The sequence below is a fragment of the Pleuronectes platessa genome, chromosome 21, assembly GCF_947347685.1.
Source record: "Pleuronectes platessa chromosome 21, fPlePla1.1, whole genome shotgun sequence".
NCBI lineage: Eukaryota > Metazoa > Chordata > Actinopteri > Pleuronectiformes > Pleuronectidae > Pleuronectes > Pleuronectes platessa.
The window spans coordinates 11139686-11156185 of record NC_070646.1 but is presented as its reverse complement, the minus strand read 5'-3'; the positions used below and the strand labels follow the sequence as shown (position 1 = coordinate 11156185).

At 41.8% G+C, this 16500-nt stretch overlaps 1 protein-coding gene and 1 long non-coding RNA gene across 3 annotated transcripts; one reads left to right on the top strand and one right to left on the bottom strand.

Moving 5' to 3' along the window:
• Positions 1 to 1002: 1002 nt before the first annotated feature.
• On the bottom strand, positions 1003 to 16270 carry LOC128426323 (WD repeat-containing protein on Y chromosome). Of its 2 annotated transcripts, none has more exons than XM_053413153.1 (19): positions 15810 to 16270; positions 13665 to 13917; positions 13410 to 13556; positions 12527 to 12649; positions 12271 to 12442; positions 12129 to 12175; positions 11905 to 12042; positions 11557 to 11745; positions 10362 to 10553; positions 9811 to 10278; positions 9549 to 9698; positions 7698 to 7882; positions 6881 to 7020; positions 6014 to 6162; positions 5727 to 5938; positions 4122 to 4231; positions 3457 to 3509; positions 3184 to 3313; positions 1003 to 1713 (listed from the first exon to the last, which is right to left on the bottom strand). In XM_053413153.1, the coding sequence occupies exons 1-18, from the start codon at positions 15926 to 15928 to the stop codon at positions 3224 to 3226; spliced, it is 2937 nt and encodes a 978-aa protein (XP_053269128.1). In that variant the 5' UTR covers positions 15929 to 16270; the 3' UTR covers positions 1003 to 1713; positions 3184 to 3223. The 2 variants fall into 2 exon arrangements, with proteins under 2 accessions (XP_053269128.1, XP_053269129.1); XM_053413154.1 differs by having other exon boundaries at positions 4122 to 4228.
• Positions 2886 to 13552, top strand: LOC128426337 (uncharacterized). Its single transcript, XR_008333254.1, has 3 exons — positions 2886 to 3534; positions 8765 to 8876; positions 13391 to 13552. It is a non-coding gene; the product is annotated as an uncharacterized LOC128426337 (long non-coding RNA).
• Positions 16271 to 16500: the final 230 nt, after the last annotated feature.

Below are 16500 nucleotides of genomic sequence, written 5' to 3'. Positions count from 1 at the left end.
CACTGAGTGGGTGACTTCTCCCCTGCTCCACTGCTAGACCTCAGCTACAATAACAAGAGAAGTTGTTCTTTAAAAACAAATGCACAAAGGAAAATGTACTTTTACACAGAGGCTTCACTTTTTTTTAACTCATTGAGCTTTCTTTAAAGTTGCTGTTGATGCATATGTTCTTGGAAAATATAGTTTTATGTAATGTATGGGTATATAATTTAGTTTGTATTGCATGGCACAAAAAATGAGACATTGCATTCAAGTCCGTATGATTGAAAATTCTATTATTTAAAATCAAATTCATCAGCAGACAGAGGATATAAAACATATTTGGCGGGATTCAATAATGCTGTGTTATCTCACAGATGCCCGAGGGGACCTTGGTGCAGACGATGTCGATGACTTACCCTGTTTGTCCCAGCTCTGTCTGTATTTATCCCTTCAGACACAAACACGAGGACGGGCTCTGTGCTCGCTTCCTGCCTCTCTTAAACATCCAGACCAGAGGCTCGAAATAACACCAGTTTTTAAGGACGAGAGGGTGAGCCCATGAAAGCAGGCTTTCGCAATCAAATATGGAAAGAAAACAAACAAAAATAGGGCACGGAGACTTGTGTCACAAATATGAGCAGTTCAGCTAAGGTACGATCCTAAATACAGACTCAGGCGTCAGTCCGTTAATGTCCGTCTGAGAAATCTAAAAAATTAGGGAAGATTCACTGCTGATATAATAACTGCAACATACAGAATAATGAGTAGCTGCTGTTTCACAAATACAAGAGGATCAGATAACTAAAAATGATTTAAAAGCAGAGATCTGTGAGTCTTATTTTTCTTGCAAAACAATGTCAGTAGATTAAATGTAAAAATACTGCCAGCACCTAGTTAGTCTAGGTTATTGATAATGATAACTATGGAAACAACCACGTTTAAGTAAGGATTCAAATAGTTTGATCAGAATTTGCACTTTCAGCCTGAGCCAGGCTAACTGTGTACCCCCATTTCAACCCTTTGTGCTAAGCTAAGCTAATAGACGACTGGTTATTTAGTATTTACTATTATATAAGAGTAATTCCCGAAATTTCAAAACTATTTATGAAAGAAAATGGCAAGAAATTGACCAATCAATTTTATTAAAATGAATAAAGCAGATTAAGCTAGGTTTGGCAATATACAGTTGATTCATTGTAGAAACAAATTAAATTAATAATGTAGAATGTATATTAATAATGTAGAATTAATAACATTATATTATATATCTGAAAGAGAAAAGTATAAACAATATTCATGCAACATATTTCAACATAACTGATTTACATTTTAAAGACAGAAAATAAGATGAACTGGAATCGTTTGTATGCCTCCAACAAACAGTATGATATCAGTTTACTAGTAAGATGTCACTGTGACCTTTGACCTTTACAGATGTTTGTACCGATATTTGAAGAAATTCCCTCAAGCCGATCTTGAGTTATTGTGTTCAGAAAAATGCAATGCACGGCTGGACGACGGAAAAGTCAATTCCTCCGGCCAGTTGGCTGTGGCCTGCACAGAAACATAAAACTAGTGTGTGTCTCTATTTCCTCCATCTCTCTATCTGGCTGGATGTGTATTTGCGGTATGGCTCCCAGTTTCCTCCAAATGTTGTGAGTTGAGCTTCCTCTTGTCAGTCTGATACCACACTTGGGGGGATTATTGGTAAATCCACAGTGGAGGCCTCTCCTGGAAAAAGGGTCAAAGTATAAACAGCAAACAGAAACAGTTTTTCTTTTACAATTTTCACTTGTAACAGGTATAAAGGTTTGCTAGGCAGTGACATCAAGGCTTTTCTGATATTCCTCCCACTGAAAACATCTTAAGTCGTGAGATGGAGCGGTGAAGGTCTTTTTTCATTTGATTAATGACATCTCTGCGGTCCGTCCACATGGATTGACAGCTGAAGGAAATGTCTTCCAATGTCTAGGCCACAAATGCACAGTGTGACAGCGAAACACAGTATAAAGGAACAAGGCCGCAATCGGGAGAAAAAGATGGAGAGACGACAAAATGGGAAAAGGGGGGATGTGGGTTCATGCGTATCCTCAAATGAAAGTAATCCTTCTGTTCCCATCAGATATATCTAAAATAGAAGGGCACTACTCCTCTAGTCCTTCTTTAATCCCTCTTTCATTATCCCTTCCCATCAATCTCATGTTTTCTGGAGATCTACAGCCTGAACATGGAGCGCTGCAGTCACAGCACCGGTGGGATGAAAAGAAGCGTAGCTGTGGAATCGATTGAGCGTTTTTATAGCCACATGTGGCTCGTATGGATGTCCGCAAACCTCAAAGGCCACCGACAATACACCCCGCCACACATTTTATAGGGTTTTAGATTCATACTTTGAAAATAGCATTGTATAATCATGGCCAGGTGGAGCACACTAATAAGACCAAATGAGTTGTTGGTGCAGGGCTGATGGAATAATTAGTTTATGGATTATTTAGGGATATGAGTCATTGCAGCAGCAAAAAGCTGAGCATTCAGAGTCAGAGTGAGGCTTTGTCACTGAACTGCAGCCACGTCACATTACAGATAATGATACGTTCAAATGCCAGTGCTAAAATGTGGCTTCATAGCAGCACAAGTAGCAAAGAAGTCATAAAGTCGGCAAACTCACCCGCTCAAAGCAATATATACCTGGAACTTTAGCAAATACCCAGAGTGCACTGAGTTCGGTTGAGGGAGCTGAAGTTATTATTTGCAACAGGACGAATGTGTCACATCCTATTTCAAAACTTACTGTTGCTTTAAGTCACCAACTTCTTTATTATTGTAGAATATGCCACTTGTTCAATGTCAATTTCATTTAAGGCTCTATCAAAAAATTGATTCAATGTTTTGAGATGTTAATGGACTTTATTTATTATTTGTAATGGTCTTTTCCAGTGTTCAAAGCACTTTATAGTACAAGTTGCATTCAGCCACTCCTAGGGATCATCTACTGAAGGACCTAGAAGGTTGATGGTACGATTCCCATCCCACCCAGTCTGCACTGAGCCTTAAAGTTGCCCCTGACTTTCAACAGTGAATAACTAGTTCGTTATAGAAGAATTTGTATAGCTGCATAAATGAAGATCATGGATTCATTGATGCTACAGAAGGAAAAAAAAAACTGAAGGGAAACAAATCAGCAAACAGGACGAAACTCACCTGCAGGAGCTGATGAGTCTGATGAGGCGAAATCAGCCAATCAACAGTGATTGCTGTGATCAATGTCATCGAAGAGGCGTCCCGTCCCATGAGACGAAGTGACGGTCTGGCAAAAATCCTCACACACATACTGACACACACAGATGCACAAATGATGGTTGGATGGATGGTTGGAAAGAAGACAACTGAGATGAGAATGACAAATGTGTGTGAACGTTGGTATGTGACCAGTGTTTAAACTCATCAGCAGCTGATTGTGTGTTCGCAGGCTACCATGGGTTGCCGAGGCTGCTGGTGGTGATTCTCTGCTGGGCTGGGGCGTGAAGCTGAGGTGACAAAAGACAACATTATGTGAGTTAATGTGCGTGTCTGCTGGGTGTGGCTGCAGAGAAAGCACAGTTAGTTATACTGAATAACGGGGGAGACAGTGAGAGGGAAGTATGGGGAAAGGTACACAGCAACACACACACAAGCTTTCAGCATTCGTGCACTTAAAAAAAAAAAATCTGGCCAGCCTGTCTGGAGCTGAACATCTCCTAAAGTTCCTAAACTGAGCTCCAGACTTCAGAGGAGGAGAATCTGAGGAATGCTCACTTTTCTCTTCATGATGTGGAGAAATTGGACATGAATGAATCTTAGTATCAGGTTCGATTTCCCTGAAAGACCATCATGACCTGGATGTGTAAACACTTTTTATGGATACCTACAGTGGCCCGAGATATCTCACACAAGTACATTAACGGGAAACACTATTGCACATGCCACAACACCAATGCAATAGCCCAAACAAAAAACGCACAAGCCCTAATATGAACGCACAAGCCACAACACAAATGCACCAGCCCCAACACAAATGCAAAAGCCAAAACACAAATGCAAAAGCCACAATGATGCAAAAGCCAAAGCATCTACTTAAAATACCCGTAAGCAATATTTACCTTCTTCCTGTGAAGTTTGTTGAGGTTTGACCTTGCAGGCTCCCACCGCGTCACTTCCAGTCCTCCCCTCCTCTTCCCTATCTTCCCTCAGGTCCTTCTGCGTCTCCCTGCTGGTGTCAGAGCCAAAAGATGTCACCCGTCGCTGAAGGGTATTCACTTGTGCAAACATACAGCTGTTTATTTTAGATAGAGTTTTCCCAGCTGGGCTCGCGTCAAGGTCCTTAAAGCGGACACGACTCAGATCAGTGATCTGTGTTGGATGATATTTTGTCAGAGATATCTGTGAGAATGTTTGTTGTTAGATTTGATTCAAACCAGAAATGGAGCTGTTCTCTATCTCTGTGGTGCAGTGAGCCTGAACTGGAGTAATCTGTGTGTGTGTGTGTGTGTGTGTGTGTGTGTGTGTGTGTGTGTGTGTGTGTGTATGTGCATTTGAGGACTAATTTAATCGTAAATTAAATGTGATTTTTTAATTTAAAGAATGTGAGAGCTCAACTTTATGGATATACAAGTTAAAAGAAGCAAATAGAGGAATTTATCATTGATCAGCTGAAAAACATCTGAATGAAACGATTTGTGTTAAAATTAGGCAACAACTCAAAATAATCAGATCTTAGTTTTGTCATAATTCTGCTCCTGATCCGGAGCCTGTGTTTTTTTAACTTTTCCATGTTTTGTCATTTATTTCTTTGTGGAGCTTTTATTGGGCTTTTTATGTTTATGTTGACTTTAGCCTTGTTATCTTCCTAAGCTGTTGTTTTTATTCATGTGTGATATATTTGTAATTCCTGGCACTTTATCAAGTCAAATAAAATTCAGAATTCAGTTCAATCATTTATGTGGTACGCCTTCATTTAGCGTATACAGGAAACCATCTGCACATGAGTTTAACCATAATATCAAAGGATGTAGGGATTATGCTCCTCAGTGAGCCTCGTATATGCAGATGCATATTTGTTTGACTTTCTTTCAGTTCGACTGTGCTTCATTGTCCCCTTTAAATAAGAATTACTTCAGACTGTTCTCTCCTCTCTGGCCCAAGTTACCTCACATGTGACAGAAATACCGCGAAGGCTCCCCAGCCAAGCCAGAGTTTATGACCTTTAACCAAACTCTAAATTCTATTAAAGACTCAAACAGCTGTGAAAACAAACGAGCGAGCGTCACGATGTATTGCTCCGCACACAACATTCTCTTAATTAGATTTGATCAATATAATTTAGTGCTCCCTCTTGGGCAACATTAATTTTTTTGGACAGGTCCTGCATCTAATACTGGCAGGATGGATATGCCAGGTACATTTTAATATGTGTTTTCCTCCTCATATTTTGGCCTGAATATGCTTCACAGCATGTGTGGGGTCATATTTCCAACTATGGAAGAGTTAGCGAGCCACTGAGGAACAAAAGGAAGTGGATCTGTTAACCCTCAGACCTCAGCTGAGGAAGGAAATACATGTTCTGCTCAGCTTCGGGGATTCAGTTTCATGCATTTAAATATAATGTGGTGCATGGATGTACAGGTACTCAGTGCACTGCTGATCCCAAGATCCCTCCAAATACTTTTCATTCTTCCTGTTATTTGAGATATGCTCATAAAGATCACCTCTGGTATGCAGCTGCATCGGTGATATTCCACATCCCCTCCTGTCCAAAAGAACCCACGTGGTCTCCGTCTCTCGTCCACAGTCCAGCGGCGCCGTCAGCTGAGGCTGTGAGGACGAGCAGTCGCTCGGCCACGTCCAGGACTTCCACACTAACTACTCCTCTCTCATGCGCCTTCCAACTCCGCAGCAGCTTAGGCTGCTCACCGACTGACTGTGTGGAAAGAGAAGACATTGAGTACATGTGTCCGAAGTGTTTGTAGTTTGTCTTGATTTCACACCAGCTCACCCCGTGTTGGACGTCCAGTGCAAAGTGAGAAATATCCCAGATCTGGAGCCAGCCTGTTGTGTCTCCAGAGACCAGGATGGTGTTTTCAGGCTGATCTGAGCTCAGACTCAACACACGTGCACCTGGCTGCTCCGGAGAATAGAACTCACCTGGCATAAGGGGAAACTTCAGAATTGTAAAAAAGGCAGTTTTCAAAACATTAAAACTCCAGTAAAAAAAATATTTTGGCAAATGTTTCCTGTGGTTTTTATATAAGCAGCTGAGGTTCCACAGGGAGTAAACTTGGTTCACTCCATTCAAGCGAATCTATTTATATTCCGACCTCTTGCCAATTTCAAGAAAACTGTTTTGACTCAAATGACAAAAGTACATTTGAGACAAATTGCTACTTTTTAAATTTGTCCTGTTATGTCACAAATCTCCCTGTTATGTCACAGTCCCAAATTCCTCCCTGCTAGAAAAATGCATCAACACAAATGCAGACAAATGCACACCGGATAACTCACACACATGCATCTGTGCACACTCATACACAAAGGTCGTGGTCACAGTGGATGAATCCCACACCACTAAACACAGATGGGATCTGGAAAGAGACATAGTTGTGGGCTTCCAGGAATGGCAGCCCACAACTATGTCCAAGTCGACAGTTGAGTCTAACTGTCACTGCTCTGGCTGTGCGTGAATCCATCTCATCGGAGGATCATTAAAACTGACAGCTGCTTGTCAACTGCTCCTGTGTTTCCACCTCCTCGGCTTCTTAGAGATTTACTTTCAATTGATGCATTTCACTTTTGCATCCAGTTCTTCTGAAAAAACACCTCCTCCGTTTTCCACCTGCAACTTTCCCTCCGGCGTCTCACTCACCGTACGTGTGTGTCTCTCCAGTGACACTCCAGAAGCACAGACACCCGGCCTGTGACGACACCAGGATTCCTCTGTTCCTCAGCTTTCTGTTGGCGGCTCGATGCTGCAGGAACAGGAGGCTGTCCACAGGGGGCGCCACTCTGGAATCACACAAGCTACGGTTCAATGCGCACAACAACGATGTAGAAGTTGGCTCCCATTAAGGATACATAAAAAAGGTGACCACCATATAAGCATAAGAATTGCCATTGCCAAATACCAACGTGCATTTGTTGAGTGGTGCCAGGAAAGGAACAAGTTAACTTGTGTACATTAGAGTAACAATAAATATAATAAGACAAATTATGGCTAATGGTCTAACCGGTTGTCATGGTTACATCACTACCTATTGGACATGGAGCTATCTTGCTTTATACACGTGGGATAGAGTCCCATGCACCAACATGAACCCACTCGGACCGGCTATCCAGTGGCAGATCTAGGATCTCCTAAATCAGGGGCCATAAAGGGGCCACAGTTTACACACACGGGCCAATTATGTGTCCAATGCCTGAATCAGCAAGTTGCAAGTTTAAGTGATTCCTTGTTTACTGGTAGCTGTATAGATTTGAGTCATACAGCATTGAATATATTTCAAAAAAATTTCCTAGTTCAAGCACATTGTGTACTGCAAAAAAAGTTTACAAAAATCAACAAATTGTATTGTTAGTAAGTGACTTTTTTTCTCCTTTTTAATAAAGACAGTGATGAGTTTACATTGGCAACACCAGTATTTAACATTCAGCGTATCACACACATGCATGGTTGGTCCCCTCACCCTGCCTGTCCCTCTCTCTGTAAGTGAAGCAGTGGTCCTTGTGTCTCCAGCCTCCAGATGACCACCTCTCCATCATGGCTCGCTGTGGCGACAACCCCCAGAGCCGGGCACTGACACACGGCCAGGATATCCGATTTATGGACACCGCCGGACTTCCAGGACATGTCTGCTCTCACATACAAATCCTGCAGACACATTTAACATAGTATCAAAACTGAATATCACCAGTTTAATGTTACTGTAGAAAAGGTTTTCCACAAAAACAGTGCAATATTGTCTCTTACCTATACAGTGCTCCTGGGCCTTGCTATTTTTAATTGTAAACCTCTTTGCACATCACTTCCCACTGTGTGACTAGTGGTCTAAAATAACTTGTAATTGTTTGGGTTGCCTGATGGAAGGCAGCTCTCTTTCCTTCTCTGGTTTACTGGTTTTGTTTACACCTCGGTTACAACATTGTGGTCGGCTCTTAAACACAGACTCAGCGTGGTGGTGGATGTCGTGCAGATACTGGGGCAGATGTCTCCTGCGGCACAGACGTCTCTCATCTCAGCAGGTGGATGCGTAAATGTGACAAAATTCATGTAATACACTAATATCAAAGTCATTCCCCCCCCCCCCGCCAGTGTTTTGGGACTTTTCTTGTTCAGAAGCCTGGCTCTGCCGACACAGGGGGGCTTCACAACGAGGAACATTGTAACTGGGGGGAAAAAAAGATTCAGGAATTTGCCGCAGAAGCATTAATGCTGTGTTCTTTAAGGGATGAATGTAGCCGCAGAGCAGATGGTAGTTCCAGGTTGGGAGGTTAAGTGTGACAGAGGAATTTTGAGGTGTGCACACCCAGACTTTCTCTCACACTGCAGCTCAGTCTGAGTTTACACTGGCACTGGCTACACTTCATCTGTATTTCTTATGACCTGTGAACAAATGTGTAGGTGGATGAATGTATTTACCTATTCCCTGTAAAAGGTAATCATATCTTTTACTAGCAAGAATGATTTCAAGATATCACACTGTTGCAATGCGTTTATTGGATTTAATTGGATATGTTTTGTGCTGCTGTATAGGAAATATTCTGCATCGGACTGGTTACCATGGTGACAGCTTGTGTGACCAGCATCATCCAGCTTTCAACATGTGGGGGAGAACTTGTGGTATAGCAAACGACTAAATGCTAAGGTACTGATTAGGGGACTATTTTTGTTTTTTACTTTACATCTTGATATAAACACGCTTTTATCACCCACCAGTCAAAAGCCTTGATAATTGTATCAAATGCTTGGATTCTGTTTTCTTGGATGGAACTCCTTCCTTGTATGTGCAGTAATGATGTGTGTTGATTATTTTTTGTATCCGTCCAGTCCAAATCAAACCGAACATTCTCAAAAAGTAATGCTTTAGATTTTCAATCTCGGCCCAGGGGAACTGATAGTTTTGACTGCAGTCCTGTGCCATTTTGTTAACTAACTAACTTAACATGTTTCCCTGCCTGTCGCTTATTCTTAAATACAATTTAAGATCTGGAATATGAGGTTAAAGTTTCTATTTTGTTATATCTATTATAGACAAAAAGATTAAGTTTACTGTAACTTATCTCTTACTCATCATGTTAAAAACTCATCCAGGACCCTGTTACATCCCGTCCTTGGGGGGAGTTACAGGTTCGACCACACCCAGCCTCACACACGACTGATGCATCGGTTCAGTCAGAATGGACACATACTTGAAACTTTAAACCAGAACGATCAATGAAATTCTGCTTTTCAGTCTGTCAATTACTCATACAGGAAATAATATGTATTTATGTGACTTTAAAGTGGAATTAGGGTTAGGGATCAATTTAAATGTTACCTTTGCTGCGCCGATGTCATACTGAACGATCCGCTGGCTCCATCCCACGGCCAGCAGCTTGTTGTCATGGAGACAGGTCAGCTTGGTGACCTCAGAGTTGGAGACGGGCTCCATCTTGTGCAGGTTCAGGCCGTTTAGTAAATTCCACACCTGCTTGAAGTCAATTATTTTGTTAAAACCCTCTCACAGGTGCAAGTACCTTTGTGCATAAGGTGACGTTTAAAAAAAAAATGCTGATAATAACAATGTGTGGTTTTCGAACCTTAATGGTGCCGTTGCGAGCCCCGGTGACCAGTCTTCTGTGGGTGGAGTCTAGTGTCATGCAGAGGAGTTCATCCTCACCATGTGCGTTTAAGATCTGAAGGCGCCTCCGACCCGTCTCTACATCCCAAAGAGACACAGACGAGTCGGCATGTCCAGTCACCACCTGTCTCAGGGTGGGGTTGTACAGGGCACAGGAGAGGACTACACCAATTTCTGCTCCAAATTCCCTCTTCTCATTCGTCAACCATCCACCTCTTCCTCTTCTGGATTCAGCCAGATGGAGCCGTGCCAGGTAATCTTTGCATCCCACTACTAAATGAGGTCGAGTCTCTACAGGAAGAGGAGGGCCCAGAAGCAGGAAAGGGAAGTTGCCATGTTCTGGGATTCGACCCGGCTGCAGGCAGGGGAACTGCAGTCGGAGTGTTTTCAGGCACTGATGCGTGGAAATGTCCCAAATCCTCAGCTCCTGAGAAAAGCAAAGAAAATCACACGTCCATTGACTAATAAACATGAAAGCTTTGTTGTTGTGGTGTATCTTTGATGACTCACAGCATCTCTGGAGTAGCTGAAGATCTGCCCTACAGGTGGGTAGATTGCCACATCCAATATGGTGGCGCAGTGGCCAAGCAGTGTGGCCACAGGACGCGTGGTGACGAATCGAGTCCAGAGTCTGACTGCTCGGTCATAGCCACCTGTCACCAACAACTGCAGAGGTGCACTGTAGTCAAAGCATTTGGCTCCCTGAGAATTAGACACAAATACCCTCATAAACACCAGTCAAGAGACAGACATGTACACTGACTGGTTAGCCGGTCCCATGAGTTTGCACTGAGCAGTTTTAAAGGGCGTCTTCATTGTTAAAATGTCTCGACAGTTAATTGGAGTGTAAAATTATTTTGCTTGTTCAAAAATAAAAAGCCACCATGCGTAACAGGAAGCACGACCACCCAGTTTAATAAGGCTCTGTGCAACAGCGTCACTTCTATTCTCCACCGTCAGTGACACTGTCTGACTCTCAATGCCGGGTGGAAGCAAACTTTATAAATGAGTAACTTGACTCATATTTGTTCTTTGAGATTAAAACTTGCCAGAGATAATTCACTGAATGAGTTATGTAATATGTGTCATACAAGGACCGTCAACGCCGTCTAACAAGTTTTTCTCGACTGATATTTGTTAAGTTTCAAAACTCGATCCACCCATTTATGTCAGGGTCAACCCGATCAGAGTACTGTGACCGACACGTAAACATATGACCTTGATCCATGTTCAAATACAAAGGTCATTTCATTACCTTCGTTCGATTGTTTTTGATATCATTTGTAAACTATAGTCTACAAATACACTTCTTCAGTAAGTATTTATATATTTATTTAAGTACACTCAGGTATTATTGACAGTAACAGTTAAGGAGAATACACAACCCATAACTAGAATGACACACAGAGAGCACAGACCTTCACTAAGTCCCCTGTTCAAACCATCATTATATTCAATATATCCAGATTGTTCGGATCTTCACCAAATTGCACACAAATAGATATCAGTAAATATAACAAAAATGTTCCAAAACAACCTATCTAGCAATGCTCCAAAATTGTATTGGGTCTTTCCTGACCCATATTGCATGTTTTTTTGTGTAATCCTGCTAACTGATAGATATTCAAACTTAAGTAGATACAAAAAAAAAAACATAACCTCCTTGGCACAGGTAAAAACCCTCAATCCATCATCGGGCAGTTACCTGTTTCATTTTCCACACATATGGCTCCCGCCTGAGGGTCAAATTCAGAAAGACCACAGAGCTGGTGTCACTTTCAGAGGACGTCATGATGTCACTGGTGCTGGGCTCAAACATCAGCCTGTTGATTGGCTCCTGGTGGATGTTGGGGATGTAACGGTGGGAGACCGTCTTGCTGTGTTCGCTAAGGTCCTGTTGTCGAGATCGAAGTGAAGGGTTAAGTGTTATTTGTAAAAACCTGATCGCATTCAACAGGTGCATATCAAAGCTGTTTGCCTCAGTTTCTGCTGGGCACGTGTAACGAGCACTGGGCTCAGTAATTAAATAGAGGAATTAGATGGGTTGACTTACTGGAAAGAAGATCCTGTGTGGGCCGTTCTGTTTCTTGGGGGGATTATTAAAAAGACCTTTAGAGGGGTTCAGGAACCACATCAGGTGGACTCCTCCCTTCTCATCCCCCAGTAGCAGCAGAGGGGGGCGCTCAGGATTCTTGGGTCAGGGGAACAATCACATTTATGTAAATATTTGATTCTGGGGTGAATTCCTCCAACATCTCAAAGGAACTGTGGTCATACCTGGACGTCGTGCCAGTAACAAAGAGCAGTGGGGACGCTTCGAAACCCTTGAAGAGACAAAGATTTGAAAGTTCACCTATTTGCACGGTAAATGATTTCATTAGTGATCGGCTCATTATAACATGCCAGCAATCAAGTCTACCAAACAGGTGGACGTCCTCAACTACATCGGCTGTTGAGACATCGAGAAAGTGCAGCTCCCTGCAGTCAGTTGCTATGGCGACCTTGTGGACGTTGGCCATATAAACAGCATCAGTGGTCCAGCCTCTGAACCTCCTCGTGTTGGCCACCTCCTCCGTTGGGTCTCCAGCAAGCTGAGGAGTGAATGCAAAAAAAGGATTGTGTGAGCGTGCTGTGTTTCCATGTGGATGTAAAAGTAGGACCGTGATGTCACTCACCCCAACAGTTTTGAGGATGTGTAGGCCGCTGTTCCAGACAGTGATCTGACCTCCCTTGCTGACACTTACATAGCGGAGTGGGGGAGGATGGGAAACAGCAACCACTCGCACAGTTGGCTCCCGCTGCAGATGAAAAAAATGTAATTAATAAAACAGGCTAGTGGTTGAAATAACCTATTTGTAGAAAAAATAATATATAGTAGGAAAGTGTAGAAAAGAAGCTGGAAAATTAAATTTGGCGTGTACTTTGACCTTTTATTTTGTCTAATGTCCCATCTACTAACATGGAGGAAGCAGAATTTACGATCTGTACTGCAGCCAGCCACCAGGGGGGGAAATCAAGATGCTAAGGTTTAACAGTAAGAGCCACAGTAGCAAGTAGCAAAGCACTCTACCAATCGTGAGTGAGTCTCGGCTTTCAATCATAATGTTTCACTCCACTTAGTAGCATCAAGAAATTAATTTCAATGACAGAAACCATGTTTGAAAAATGTCATTTGATGTGTACTTTGACTTTTTAATTTGGTCTATGCCCCAGCCACTAACATGGAGGTTTTGACTTACACTGCAGCCTGCCAGCAGGAGATCAGGATGATTTGGCTTCACTTTTGAGCGGCTGTCATGTCGTCTTTACATACAGTCTATGCTTTGTACCAAATATAACCGCTTACTCGTTTCCCCCTTCAGTTGTTGAGCAGCTGGACTCAGAGTGGGTGCATCCTGTGATTCAAAAACTGACCCAGGGATTCATACTTGTTGACCAGAAATAAAACGATCTTCACATTTGGTGCCTACATTTGACAATTCCGAATACTTGTTCAATGAAACATCCTATGAAGATTCACGTTTTCCTCTTGATCACAGGTCTGCAGGTGAATTGTACCTTGTTGTGAGAGCAGTGTGTGATCTGTGGCTGGGAGTCCAGCAGAGCAGCTGTGGGGATGGAGGCACGCTCTCGTTCAGTGTACTCCAGAAGCAGGTAGGAACACAGCTGCTGCCACCTCACCTGACCCGTACAGCTGATATCCACCTGGATGTCATGATGGTTTACCGTTAGTGCCCCTGCATCATTATAAACAACGTTACAATGAGTTTATGCTGCTGAAAAGTGGTATTTCTATCTACACTTTTTGTTTACCTCACTGAAAAACCTCTCAACCCACGTGTGCTCAATATCCGGACCAATCACTGTCCTCAAAACCTGAAGAAACTCTTCAAACGTCATCCCTCGCTCCTCATTTCCTCCCCTGTTCTTCCTTCTCCTCCCACTCGGCCTGTCTTCATGTATCTGCGGCTCTCCAGCCCTCGGAGTCACGGTGAATGCGTCTCTCAGAAGCTTCAGCTGCTCGGGGCTCAGCTTCTCTGCAGGACTGACTCCGCAGCCGGGATCACTGCAGAGGGGATAATCGGATGAATGATGAAATGTTAATTAGTGTATATACTTTTGGACTGTTTGTGTTTAAAACTTACACAATTTGGAGTTCACTGACATCTTCAACATCTTGACTTTCCACAGTTTTAGGAGCTTCTACTGCAATAGTTAAATGTTTTGTGAGAGTGCAAACTTTCCTTTTAATCTTTGGGGGTTGTCTTAAGTTCGAAGCTGCTCTTAGTTTTGGGACATCAGCCCCTGAATCAACTCCAGACACACTTTTGACTTAACAGCATTTTTTTTAATGATTTATTATTTGATCGTGATTTTTCTCTCTTCTCTTCAATAACTCTTTTTATTTTTGTATTTGTGCTGTAGGGTTCTGTGATTTACAAATTGCCTTTAATTGTTTCCTGTTGTTGGCCTTCAGTCTTTCATGAAACACCGTGTTTTGGAAGGTGCTGTAAGAATAAAGTTTATTATTTTTTTTACATTTTTTTAAAAATTATTATTATTATTTCTATCTTTGTTAGTGAGTTTCTAATGTTAATATTCAATTTATTTCATCTAGTGTACTCTGGTAAAGCTGATGGGCGAATGAATGAATGCAGCGCTCCCAAGTGGCAGTATCAGTACAACACACAACTGATCCATACAAAAGTAAAGATAGATGGATGGATGGATTGATGGATAGATGACTTGCAGTATGCAAATCGTTGTTTTTTTTCTGAGACACACGATAAGCAGTAGAGATATATTTCATACTTAACGTGTGTGTCTGGGGAAAGTTGAAAATGGGGAATGAGTGATGAGGGAGTTCTTAAGGCTTGGGAGATGCTGTGTTTGAAAAGTTCAGCGTGTTCCTCGCGCCCAGCAGCTCCTGTGTGGCCCTGTCGCTCAGGGAGACTATACACCCTGAAACAATAAGTCACATGTGAGCTCTTTATTCCAGCTCCATCAGGACACGCACGAGTGGTCCTTTACATCATACTCATTTCTCACAAGCAACCCGATGGAACCGTAAAATAATTAAGTAATAAAAGAGGTTTGCTGAAAAGGGAGGTTAAAACACTGATGCATCTGAAAGAGACTGCTCTATGGGGACCAGGGATGGAGGAAGAGAAAGTCCTTTTCAGTGTCTGGAGTGTTTGAGAGGAGAAAATCTGAGAATTAAGGGAGAGAGTGTGACGCTAATGTACAACTTCAGCTTTGACTTTATTTACAAGACTTAATTGAGGTTGTTTGGATGGAAGAATTATGATTAATGCAAATATTTTATTGGGAGTTGAAGTCTTTGTTTGACCGGCTATTTTAAGGTGATAACTTGTCAGAGGCCGCAGACTTAACATCGTGCTTTATACAGTATTTTGAAAATGGAAGTAATTAGTAATTGTGTAAGATAAGATCAGACAAGATCCCACACCCTGGAACTTCAGTCGTAACTGCAGCAGACAAGTCAGAATAAGGAAGTTAAGAGAATAAAAAAAGGCAATAGAATGAGAAAAAAGAAAAAAAAATGCAAATACATAATATGTACGCAATATACACCTTTCAATTTGGATATTGTTACCTGTGAAACTGTACTTAGTACTTGAGTAAAGTGCAGTGGCGCAGGATGATTGCACAAGGATGTAATTGTATTTCTGAATTAGTATTTGTAGATGTTGAAATAGATATATAGACGTATGTAGATACATATATATATATATATATATATATATATATATATATATATATATATACGCATATTAGATTACATTATTATGTAGATATTAGATGTTTATAGGCAGTTAAGGTATGATATAGATATTTAAATGCAGCCTACACCTTATTTACTGCATGCATTGAATAAGTGGCCTTATCATTCTCATTTAAAAGTTAAATAACAAGATCAGTATAATGATAACTCACCAAAACCTGCTGTGTGGTACCTCTGTCTCATAAAGCACCCATGGATTTTTTTTGTTTCTTAAGGTATCCATGCTGACGACATGAGCCTCTCTGTCTGAACTCCACGTTAAATCCTTCATTCCCGATACTGCTCCATCTTTTTCTGCTGAAGTTTTAATCCAGATTTAATCCAGAGTCAGTATTTTGTGTTCCTGAGCTCCACACGCAGCATGGTGAGAGGTTCCCCCTGGGAGCGCTTGGTCCAAACTGAGATCTTTTTTTGCATCCCTCGCTCTGTCTTTTCATGCAAACCCAATTTACTCAAACAAAGCTTCTTGTATCCAGACAGGAAAGGAATGTCCACCTCCATGGATCAATCATCCGTCACCAGTGTTTGACCAGGGGAGTCAACACATCCACTGAGGAGAAGACTGTGGCAAGATGGGAGTTTCCAAACTGAATGTGAGTCTGCTGGGGGTAACAGAGCCACTAACCCCACAGACAAGCCCTCAGTGGGTTAATCATTTAAAGAGGCAAAGTTAGGCAACACCCAGGAGAGGTAGGATTTTGAACTGTTGCTAATCTGACTTAATAACGACTATAAAGAAATTAAATCATCAATCAAGTCTGTTTTCTGTGCAAACATATTTTAAATTAAAAATAGTAAAAAGAAAATGGAAAGATAATTTGTCATGTTCTTGAAACCTCACAG